Source organism: Phyllostomus discolor, chromosome 6 (assembly GCF_004126475.2).
Source record: "Phyllostomus discolor isolate MPI-MPIP mPhyDis1 chromosome 6, mPhyDis1.pri.v3, whole genome shotgun sequence".
NCBI lineage: Eukaryota > Metazoa > Chordata > Mammalia > Chiroptera > Phyllostomidae > Phyllostomus > Phyllostomus discolor.
In genome coordinates this window covers 156,634,199-156,646,768 of record NC_040908.2, presented here as the reverse complement: position 1 = coordinate 156,646,768, position 12,570 = coordinate 156,634,199, and the positions used below count along the sequence as shown (strand labels likewise).

At 37.5% G+C, this 12,570-nt stretch overlaps 1 protein-coding gene across 1 annotated transcript in view; it reads left to right on the top strand.

The window, feature by feature from the left end:
- The window catches only part of FNBP4 (formin binding protein 4), a 40,920-nt gene that overhangs the window by 7,109 nt on the left and 21,241 nt on the right, over nt 1–12,570 (top strand). The window contains exons 4-12 of the mRNA XM_028514487.2: nt 293–479; nt 1,348–1,495; nt 1,603–1,723; nt 3,760–4,098; nt 5,021–5,231; nt 8,490–8,614; nt 9,806–9,910; nt 10,914–11,047; nt 12,038–12,225. Of these exons, the coding sequence (XP_028370288.1) occupies nt 293–479; nt 1,348–1,495; nt 1,603–1,723; nt 3,760–4,098; nt 5,021–5,231; nt 8,490–8,614; nt 9,806–9,910; nt 10,914–11,047; nt 12,038–12,225 (1,558 nt within the window). The remainder of the gene's footprint in view (nt 1–292; nt 480–1,347; nt 1,496–1,602; nt 1,724–3,759; nt 4,099–5,020; nt 5,232–8,489; nt 8,615–9,805; nt 9,911–10,913; nt 11,048–12,037; nt 12,226–12,570) is intronic.

Sequence of the window (12,570 nt, the reverse complement as noted above, 5' to 3'; positions counted from 1 at the left end):
GGCTAGCCTACTTATCGGTCTGTGCCTCACTCTTCCTTCTCCCCTTTTACCCCTCTTCCTCACCCCCCATCTCCCTCTGTCTTCTTTTTGTCGAGGTTATAAGAGAGAAAAATGGAGAATAGAAAGGTTTGGGGGGACTTGTGTAATAAGAAGATAGGGATTTTTATTTGAGAAGTTAAGAACTAGACATGGAGGGGTTTGGTTTTTTTGTTTTTGTTTTAAGTGATTGTCATTTTCTCAATTTTCTGGTTTTTATGTGATTAATGGATTTGTTACTATTTTCTTTCTAAAGGAGATTGATGCAATAACAGCTCCTCAGCCTGCAGCTCCTGTAGGAGCTTCTGCTCCACCTCCAACTCCACCTCGCCCAGAGCCAAAGGAATCAGCAGCATCTTCCCTTTCTTCCACTACTTCAAATGGAACGGACTCAACCCAGACATCAGGGTGGCAGTATGACACTCAGTGTTCACTGGCAGGAGGTAAGCTTGATCCTTTGGTTTTTAAAGAAATCGAAAGTACGACCCTTAAAGCTGTTCTCAGCATTAAGATTTCCAAAGATGAATGCCCACATGCTTTAGCCCCAGACTGTAGGCTTCTGCCTTTTTATTAATTTTTTGTTATTATTTTAAAATCCTGGAGCTCATGCTTATTGATTTTAGAGAGCAGGGAAGGGAGAGGGAGAGAAACATCAAATTGGTTGCCTCTCATACACACCCCGACTGGGAAATTGAACCCACAACCTTAGGTATGTGCTCTGACCGGGGGTTGAAAACCATGACACTTTGGATATGGGACAGTGCTCTGACCAACTGAGCCACACCAGCCAGGGCTGATTCTGCCTTTTAAAATACAGTATTTGGGGAGATAATAAGTAGGATAGTTGCCTCTGAGAATTACTAAGAAATATTTTTATTATTTGAAAGATAATTGTTTGCCCCTTTAACCAGTAACAGCTTGTGCCAAGTGAATGATTGAAGCCATTATTTAAAAAAAGTTTTGGGGGGGGTTCAGAGTGAGTTTTGCACTATCAGACTGCTTTTCCTTTTTTTAAAAAAGTATGCAAAGGTGATGGGGGGTTGCCCCTCAGGGACATTTGACAATGTCTAGAGACAATTTTGGTTGTCACAACGGGGGGGAGGGGGGGGTAGAGGCCAGGATGTTGTTCAACTCTGCATAAGACTGCCCCACCACCACCACCACAACAGAGAACTGTCCTGCCCAGTTTAATTAACATTGCTGAGATTGAGAGACCCTGTGTTAGATTGTTACAGCTTAAGAGATGACTTGGGCTATAAGGTCAGAATTGTGGAGGAGTTTGTGCTTAAAATTTGTTTTCTTTTCTTCTAGTTGGAATTGAGATGGGAGATTGGCAAGAAGTCTGGGATGAGAACACAGGATGCTATTATTACTGGAACACACAAACTAATGAAGTGACTTGGGAGTTACCCCAGTATCTTGCCACCCAGGTACAAGGATTACAACATTACCAGCCCAGGTAGGAATAGACTTGAAATTACCTAGGAGGAAATCAGAGTCTTTATTTTTTAATGATAATATTTGCTTTCTGTTTTTTTCTTGCTAAGATTTTTTTTTTTTTTTAAGTTCTGTGACAGGTGCCGAAGCTAGTTTTGTGGTAAATACAGACATGTATAATAAGGAGAAAAATATTCCTGTTTCCAGTAGTAAAAGTGGACCAGTTGTAGCCAAGCGAGAAGTTAAAAAGGTCAGTATTACAACTTACCTCACTTGCTTATTTTTAAATCTGAAGAATTTGAATGTTACTCTGGCACAGGTATATAATAAGCCTTCTATTATTTTATAACACAAATGTGAAATAGAATAAGTTCTGATTCTTAAAGTTTTATTTAATATGTCTCTGTTATATGGCATTTAAAGCAGTTTGACAGGTTCAGTGGTTCTTTTGGAGCTTTAGGGTACCTAAGAGGTTCCTTGGGTCATTCGTTGTAAAGGCTGTGGAAGCAGCCAGGTAGGCAGGGCTTCCGGTTCCCTTCTGACTTCAAAATACTTTTATCTGGGGATTCCATGTAAGTATAGTTGCCATTGCAATAGTGAATTAGTTTCAGCTGTTCATCATAGAGATTCAACAGTTACACACCTTACAATGTGGTCACCACAATAAGTCTGTTAAAAATCTGTCATCATACAAAGTAGTTATGATATTATTGACTATGTTTCTTATGATGAACCTTATATTCCCGTGACTGACTTATAATTGAACTGTGAATCTCTTACTGCCCATCAGCCTTCTGCACACCCACAACCATCCATGTGTTTTCTGCATATATGAGTCTTCATTCACTTTTTAAAAATTTTACACAAGTGAAATATTACAGTATTTGTCTTTCTCTGTTTGACTTATTTCACTTAGCTATCTATGTTGTCACAAGTGGCAAGATTTCCTTCCTTTTGTTATGTAAATAAGGCAGCAGTGAACATAGGAGCACACATATCTTTTCGAATTTTATTTCCATTTTCTTCAGATAAACACCCAGAACCAGGATTGTTGGGTTGCATGGTAGTTTGTATGTCAATTTTTGGACAAACCTCCATGTTCTATTCCACAGTGGCGACACCACTTTGCTGTCCCACCAGCAGTGCACAAGGGTTCCCCTCACGTCCTCGCCAGCACCTGCTGTTTGTTGACTTTGATAACAGCCAGTCTCACAGTTGTGAAGATTTTAATTATGTTGAGCTTTTCAATGATGGAGTGAGTGGTTATATAAAAAAAAGTGTTTTTAGAACAATTTCATCTTTACAATTCCAGGAGGGAGGTAAAATAATTTTTCCCAGTAGAGGAAATAGATACTTTAATAATAATCACCATTGCATTTTAGAAATATTTCACTTTCCTCTAAATCACCTTAGAATAAATGTGAGGTTATCTCATCATACAGAAGAGTAAGGTGAAGATTTATCAACAGTTATGTGTTGGACCTGTGAAACTTTTTTTAATTTATTGGTCTTACAGAGGAAGAGGGGAAAAAAACATTGATTTGTTGTTTCACTTAATTTCTACATTCATCAGTTGCTTTTTGTATGTGCCCTGACCAGGGATCAAACACATAACCTTGTCCTGTCAAGACAACACTCTAACCTACTGAGCTGACAAAATTTTGGTGTTACTTATTTACTTATGTATTTAATTTTTTAAGATTTTATTTATTTTTAGTCTTGGCTGTGTATCTCGGTGGTTTGAGTGTCCGTCTGCAAAGCAAAACTCCCCGGTTCAACTCCCAGTCAGGGCACAAGCCTTTTTTAAAAGTTTTTATTTATTTTTAGAGAAAAGGGAAGGGAGGGAGAAAGGGAGGAAGTACCATTTGGTTGCCACTTGCATGCCCTTCCACCCAGGACCAAACCCACAACCCAGCCATGTGCCTTAGCCAGGGGTCAAACCAGGGACCTTTTGCTTTGCAGGACAGTGCCCAACTAACTGAGCCACACCAGTCAGGGCTGATCTTATTTAAATCTGCCTGTGCTTCATACTAGTCTATCTTTTGACAATGGGGGTTAGGGGGAGGGTATGTTTGAGTTCCACCCACCATTAGGTTCTAGGTCAGCCTGCCTTCCTCAAGTAGTAGTGTTTCCATTGTACACATGTAAGGAAAATGGTACAAACATAGTAATCTATTGGGAGTTGGGTTTTCAGGTTATTCAATGACTGAAAAATAGTCATTTTCTACATGACTATATACAGGTGAGATTTGTTTGAAAAGTAAGTGATTATTTTATTCTTTATAGGAAGTAAATGAAGGAATTCAGGCTCTCTCAAATAATGAGGAAGAAAAGAAAGGGGTGGCAGCATCACTACTTGCTCCTTTATTGCCTGAGGGGATAAAAGAAGAAGAAGAGAGATGGCGAAGAAAAGTCATTTGTAAAGAAGTAGAGCCAATTTCAGAAGTGAAAGAAACAAGTACAACAGAAGAAGTAGCAACAATAGTAAAGCCACAGGAAACTGCATTGGACAATATGGAAGACCCTTCTCAGGAGGATCTTTGCAGTGTTGTTCAATCTGGAGAGAGTGAGGAGGAAGAGGAACAAGATACCCTTGAACTGGAGCTTGTTTTGGAAAGGAAAAAAGTGAGTTTTTAAAATTTTAGTTAAAGCACATTTTCTTCTCCCAGTACTATCGTATTCTGGGTATACTGTGCTCAGTTTACAGCACAGTTACTGGGATTTTGTTTTTCTTAGCCCTTCATGTAGATATGTTTAAGCTTTTGAACTATGCAGTTACATATTTTTTGGTTCCTGGTGATCCTTTTTTGTTGGTTGACAACCAATAAAGACTGACATTGTTCTGATTTAAGGATAGATACAGTGAATAAAATACATACTTAGCTTCTTAAATAAGCATTACAAACTCTTGTGATAACTTGTTTCTTAATCCAGCAATTAAAGTACAGATCAACTTACAGTTATCAGCCATGGTATCATTTTGATAGTTAAATGGGCATGTTAGATCACTGAAGAAATACGAGGAAACCATAATTGCATGTGCTTTTCTTTTAAAAAGGAGAAGAAGCACCATCTTTTAAAAAGATGGTCCACAGGAAACTTGCCTGATTAACAAGTTGATTCTTACTCATTTTCTGCCCTGATTTTCCTGGAATAGTTTTATCTACTGCTTCCCTGAGTGAAGCAAAATCTTAACAGGTGTTATAACAGTAATATTTCCTTGAACCTATTCCCTTGATTCCTCTCCAGGGACTAGTAGCTAAGTTAGGCTTTATCTGTTGTGTATACCTGTTGGATATTTTGTCTATTAGTGGATTTCTAAAACCTATCTCCTTCAAATCACTATTTGTTCACTATAATCATGAATCAGCATTTATTGAGTAACAAATGTGGACCATAACTCTGAGTTCTCATGGAAAAATTATATTAAATGCTTCCTGTCCTCTAAGGATTTAAATTCAGAGAACACATTCTTGCTACTCACAGACACTTAAATGTAATAAACAGTTAAGGACACCCTTAACCTTATTTTCATGTTTTTTTGTAGGCAGAGTTGCGAGCCTTGGAGGAAGGAGATGGTAGTGTGTCAGGGTCTAGTCCGTGTTCGGATATCAGCCAGCCAGCATCTCAAGATGGAATGCGTAGACTTATGTCTAAAAAAGGGAAGTGGAAGATGTTCGTTCGAGCTACCAGTCCAGAATCTACCAGCCGGAGTTCTAGCAAAACTGGACGAGAGACTCCAGAAAATGGAGAAACTGGTAATTCATGATTTAGAGGGGAAAGCTTTCATTTTCTCTTTTTTGTTCCTTCTTCAGCAGAAAGCAGGGACAGCACTTTACCCTTTTAGAAAAATGCTGGGAAGGAAGCTTCCTTTCATTTCTCTCTAGCTTTTCCTGCCCCACCTTCTAGTGGAAGAGTAAGATTCCAAAAAACTGGCATCCATTGGGTTATGTATTTACTACTGATTGGAGATTACTTCTTCAAAACATAGAAAAACAAGATTGACACTCACTCCCGCCACCTTCCCCCACCCCCTTGCCACAATAATTGTATTGGTCTGTGTGAGAACATGGGCTGGCCTTGTGTAGCTCAGTCTGTCCAGCTGGTAAGCAGGTCAAGCAGAGACCACCTCTGGCAAGCCCAGCCCATCCCTGCTCTCTGTATAAGCTGCCCAGCCTCCACTTGGCTGTGTAGACGGTTTAATCCTGTCGTGAGGACTCAACTGTCTTTGTTCAGGGTAATATGGAAAAGATCCTGCTGCATTTTTCCAATCTGTTATTAGAGCTAATTAAAGTGTTTATCTCCATTTGGCCCCAGTTCTGTAGTGAAAAATTAGCAGCAAGATTTAAATACCAAATTATAGTTGAGTATACCTAGCAGAAGATACCTGATAAGTTATGGTTTAAAAATCAACAAATGAAAACGGGGTAATAAATACAAATAACTTTGAATTTTCTCTTTTCAATCAATAATACAGAAGATGGTGAGGTAGAATTCTAAAAGTTCTCCATCTTTCTCGTTCCCTACCCCTGAGGTCCATTTTCCGTATCTATGACCTACGTATATTCTATAACTTTTTTTCTATTTACATTTGAAATTGTGTGTACATGTACATACGTAAATTTTCTACACAGATGAGATTAGCCATATGAATTGCTAGGCGGTATTTTTTTCTTTTCACTTAATACGGCTTAAAAATTATTTTTCTTAACCACAGAATGGTATAGATGTCTCCGTTTTTTTTAAACAAATAGGTTTTTAAATGTTTTTATTGGTTTTAGAGAGAGAAACATTGATTTCTTCCGCTTTATTTATGCATTTGTTGGTTAAATCTTTTCAATCATTTTTTTATTTTCAATTGCAGTTGACATACATTATTATATTAGTTTAAGGTGTACCTTCCAGTGATTAGATGTTATATAACTTAATAAGTGATCATCCTGATAAATTTCACACCCATCTGACACCATGCATATACATAGTTATTAGACTCTTATCAACTATATTGCCTATGCTGTGCTTTACATCCCCATGACTGTTCTGTAACAATCATTGGTTGAGTCTTGTATGTGCTCTGACTGGATCGATCCCACACCCTTGTTGCATGGGGATGACAGACTAACCAGCTGAACTACCTGGCCAGGGCCTATATGTCTTTGTTTAACTCTTTCTCCATTGATGGATATTTAAGTTATATTCATATTTCACTCTTAAGACTGCATTTAGCCCTGACCATATGGCTCAGTTGCTTGGAGCATTGTCCCGTATACCAAAAGGTTGTGATCTCAATCCCCAGTTGGAACCTATACATGGAGGCAACTGACTGATACTTCTCTTTCATATCAATGTTCATAAAAGAGAAAACATGGCTTGTTCACTCTCAAATCAAAAAATACATCCTCAGGTGAGGGTTAGGAAAAAATAATTATTATTATTACTTTATTATCAAACATACAAGCCATTCAAATGTCCATCAAAGCTAGAATGGGTAAATTGTAGTATATTCTTTTTTTTAACAGTTTAGTTACAGTTGTCCCCACTTTCCCCCTATTGTGGTATATTCTTACAATCAAATTCTAAACAGCAGCAGTGAAAAATAAATGACCTATAGTTACATGCATCATTATGGATTAACCTCAGAAGTAATGTTGAAATAGAAGAATGCATATGTTAATATTCTGTGGATATAAATTGGGAAATGCATAAAGATATTGTGCTTAAAGACCTATGCATGCTGAAAGGAACCTCTACACCATCAGGGTAGAGGTTCTATCTGGTGTCGACATAGTGGCAGAGAGGCCAGAGTGGCTAGGAATAGTCTTCTGTTAAGCTGGGTTATAGTTCTTTGAGTGCTCCTGTTTTAAGACTGTATGTTGTGCACATTTCTTAGGATGTTTTATGAACATATGCTGTGATACTTCACAATAAAAATAATGCTGTAATAAACATCCATCCTGTATATATTTTTAATGCAGATTTTTGTGTCATTGTATAGATTCCTAGTGGTATATTACTAGGTCAGGAGGTGTGTGCATTTTAATTTGATAGATCCTGCCTAATTGCCCTTCAAAATATTCAAGTTGTAGAGGTCTAATGGTGCTTAAAATTGTTAAATTCTTGTGCTTGCCACCTGATGTAAAATGTCTGATACATAAATGAATTACAAACTAATAAGTGAAAAAGTAGAAAAATTATATTTCAGTTGATTAGAAAATGCAGAAGAGATGTTAATGATCAAATGAAAGAGAACAAGGCCATTTTAGGCTAATAAAAGCTGAGGAAAGTGATGTCAGTGTCACATTTCTTCCTTAGATCAAGGAATAACCAGAGTTAAGAAAAGGTACTCAAATTTGGTTGTTTTTAAAAATCTGATTCTCATGACAGAATGATTAACATTTTATATGAGGATTACTTTGTTAATCACATGTTAAGCAGACATAACAAAGAGAGTTCATATCTTTTATTCCATTCAAGTTGGTGGTAAACCTGTGAAGGTTTCCATTGCTAACAGACACATCAGCACCAACCAAAAGAGTAAGTTATAGGTTGGGCCAATACAGATTATCTATAGGTCTTAAGCAGATCAGGAAGGAAGTTACCAGGTAGTTTAAAATGCTCTGATTTTGAAAGCCTTTTTTTCAAAACTCACTTGATAAAGAACCCTCATATATTCCAAGTTTGATATTTAGCTTTTGTAAGTAATTTGAAGCCATGGTATTCTGGAAGAAGAGATTAATAAAGTAGAAAGAGAAAGCAGGAACTATAAAATAATGTAGTAAAACAAAGTAGATTTCATACATAGGCCCATATCAAAAGTGATTATAAAGGATAAAAGGTTTTTGACTTTTAATGAAGACGATTGATAAATCATTAGGGCTTCTTTAGCAAGTAAGAATCACAGGCAACAGAGAGAAAGTTAACATTTTTTTTTCAAAGCTCTCTGCTGTAGGGGTAAGAAAATGTTTATGGTACTCAGTATCAATACCTTTGATGTAATTTTATGTTTTCTTTTGCAGCAACTGGTGCTGAAAATTCAGAAAAAATAGATGAGAATTCAGACAAAGAGATGGAAATAGAAGAATCTTCAGAGAAGATAAAAGTACAAACAGCACCTAAAGTAGAAGAAGAACAAGATTTGAAAGTACGTGTACATATTCCTTAATGCAGCATGACCGTTTTAAAAAAAATATTTTATTTATTTTTAGAGGGGAAGTGAAGAAGAGAAGGAAAGAAACATCAGTGTTTGGTTACCTCTGAAGTGCCCCCTACTGGGGGCCTGACCTGGCCCACATCCCAGGTGTGTGCCCTGACTAGGAATTGAACTGGCGACCCTTTGGTTCTCAGGCTGGCGCACAATCCACTGAGCCACACCAGCCAGAGCATGACAAATATTTTTAAATTGTCTAACCATTGAACTACTTCCTATTAGCAAGTAGTAAAAGTAATCTTTACTCTCTCCAAAATATAAATCATTTACTTTGTTGGGTGGAAATGTCATATTTAAGGCCGAAATAAGGAATTATAAGACTGATTTTATGTAGAGGAATTTTCTAAAAATATAAATTCTTAATTGCTTTCTCACAATAAGCCCCCTTTAGAAAGCAGTAGCTTATTAAAGACTTGTCTAGTTTGAAAGTGCTAACAACACTAAAAGTTAAAAATTCCTACATGTCCTTACACAAAGGCAAATTTGCTTCCAATTTCTTTTTTTTTCTCTCATATGAGTAGAATTGAGCCATATAAAATAAGTGGCTATTTAAGGGCAGTCTCTTGGGAAAAACAATTAGCATATTCTTTTGTCTTGAAAGAGTTTATTCAATCACTAGCTAGTGTACAGCAGTGTAGAAGGGACTAGAGGAATTAATTTTTTTCAGAATGTGGCTAGTATACATAGTTAGTAATGGATAAATAATAGTTTGAACAATGTTGGGAGTTATTTAGTATCTGCTTTCAACTGTTGCATTATGTGTTGTGTTCAAGTAGATAATGCTTTAATTTCTCTACCTTTTATGAATTATTTTACTATAAACTATAATTTTATCTTCTACATAACTGGATGCAGCTACTTGAGAAAGGTCATATAACTCTTTTAAGGTTTTATTTATTTTTAGACAGAGGGAAAGGGAAGGAGAAAGAGGGGGAGAGAAACTCTCACACGCCTCCTACTGGGGACTGGGAATGGAACCAGCATCCTTTTGGTTCACAGGCTGGTGCTCAATTCACTGAGCCACACCAGACAGGGCAAGGTTATATAATTTATAAGCAGGTCCAATTTACTTAACATAGAAAATATCGCTGGTTCCATTTTTAACTTTTCTTTCCTGCATTTCAGTTTCAGATTGGAGAACTAGCAAATACCCTGACAAGTAAATTTGAATTTTTAGGCATTAATAGACAGTCCATCTCCAACTTTCATGTGCTACTCTTACAGACTGAGGTAATTTAGCCATTTTTGGTATAGTCAATGTTTAAGTGAAATGTTGATTGTCTTGTTATGTTTTAACCCTAAATTTGAATGTTTAACCTTCATGTATATTTTAACCACTTACCCAGGAAATAAAACTGTGTATTAGCCAAAGCAGAATATTAAGATAAATACTGAGAGGTATACATATTGTATATAATGATGATACTTATACTTACCACTTTCAATGGGTATATGTATTTTATTTTATTATGGTAACATTAGTTAATAACATAAATTTTACGTGTACAACTGAAAAGGTGTGTGTGTGTGTGTGTGTGTGTGTGTTTATTTATTTATTTATTTAAGATTTTACTTACTTATTTTCAGAAACAAGGGTGGTGAGGGAAAGAAGCATTGATTGGTTGCCTCTCTCATGCCCCCAGCTGGGGACCTGACTGGGAATCTAACAGGCAATCTTTTGGTTTGCAGGCTCAATTCACTCAGCCATACCAGCAGAGCAATGTGTATATTTTAATACAGGTTTTTTTCCTAATAAGTTAAAATTCTATTCATAATCAGATGAGACCATATAATATTGAAAGTACTTTACAATTGCTCAAGTATAAGAAATCTAAGAAAAGTTCTAAAAAGTTGTGAGTCCTATTTGTAACCAGCTTCCTGTAGGAAGCTGACTGGTCTTCTTTAGAACTGAACTTTGAATTTAGATTAGTAACATTACTGACCTGAATGAACTGTCTGCCCAAATGGGAGGTAAAATCACTGGGGAAATAGTAGAGTCTAAAGGGGGAAACTAAAACCGCTGCTCATCTTCACAGGTACAGGCAAGTTAGCAGTGTAAAATGTACTGGGGTCCAGGCTCATTTTTTATTAAATTAGGATGGGAATTCTTTTCCTCTTCTGTCTGCTCCTGCTACAGTCTAGCAGCACAGTCATAGACTGGAGGATTTATGTCCTTACTTCTGCCTCATGACATAGTAAGTCTCTAAAACTTGCTGTTGTTTGTTGATTCTAGACTCGGATTGCAGACTGGCGGGAAGGGGCTCTTAATGGAAACTACCTTAAACGAAAACTTCAGGATGCAGCAGAACAACTAAAACAGTATGAAATAAACGCCACTCCTAAAGGCTGGTCCTGCCACTGGGACAGGTACGCACTCTTCTCCCCTTTTCACCTTTCACCTTTGACATCTCAGACATGATTTGTGATCACCACCACCTGACAACATGACAGCCTGTCTGGAGACTGAGAGCAGCTGCAGTCAGCGGTGCTGGGCAGGCAAAGCACCGCAAAGGCTTACAGAGTTTGGGCCAGCCACGCGTTGGAGAAATAAAAAACAATGTTTAAAGTGTTCCATGTAACGGATTTTTTTCCAAGATCGGACAAAGCTGGTTTTACTCTCCAGAGTGTTGCACGGAGTAGGGCGGGCTTGGGGGTTAAGCGCATGCGAGAGCTCTGTGCGCTTTACAGGACCTCTGGAAGCAACTACTCCTGATTAACCTCGGTGAAGTTAAGGAAAGCTTCGTGGCTGAAGATGTGAATGAAGAACAAGATTACTATCTTCTGCCAGCAGGTCAGATGAAAACATTTCTTTTTATATTTGACTTTTCTTGATTTTTTTTTTCGTTATTTGAAATCTTTGCTCTTTTATTTTTCAGCTCCCAGATCCTCTCCCTCTCTTTAGCTTTCACTGTGTTTGGTATCAAGAGTATGAAATGTGAATTCCACGGTCCAAGAGGGGAAGAGTCACCTTCCGCACACTTCGTTGTTCTCTTCTTTGGAAGGGAAATTAGTGTTCTAGGATACGGAGTCCCTCTGTTAATGACACTTGAAATCCTGTTAAGCATTGGCAAAAAAAAAAAAAAAAAGAGGATATGAGAGATGTTTTCTAAGTCATCTGTTGGTGTGAGAGGGCTCAGGGCTGTATTCACAGAGCTGCTGGCAGTGCAAATAGCTTTGAATTATCCTTGGTTCTCCATTCTCAAACGTCAAAGCTCTTTGTTGCCTTTGTGAATAGCAGTCCTTTAAGAAGAGGTTCATCCCTGTGAGAGCAGACTGCTGTCCTGGGACAGGACCAAATGGAAGTGTCTTTGTAGGAGAATGGGTCTTAAAACATGCGTTTTCTTTCTTGTAATTTAGGGATCATAGACGATATTTCTATGTAAACGAACAATCGGGCGAGTCTCAGTGGGAGTTCCCAGATGGTGAGGAGGAGGAGGAAGAAAGCCAAGCACAAGAAAGTAGAGACCAGAATCTTCCTAAACAGACCTTGAAAGACAAAACTGGCACTGATTCAAATTCTACAGAATCCTCCGAGAATTCCTCAGGTGGGATAATTTACCCTGAATTAATTGGAGAGAAATTATTTTTTAGAGAGAAAAGACTTGTATTGAGATCATAAAAGATAGAAATTTAAACCATGACATAATTTTTTATTATGTATTTTATTTATTTTTAGAGAGGGGAGAAAGAAAGAGAAACATCAATATGCAAGAGAAATGTCGATTGGTTGCCTCTTGCATGCCCCAGCAAGTAACCTGGCCTGCAACCTAGGCATGTGCCCTGACTGGGAATAGAACCAGTGACCTTTCAGTCACAGGTTGGTGCTCAGTCCACTGAGCCACACCAGCCAGGTCAGAAATCAAAACATAAATTTCTGATTAAAAAATAGT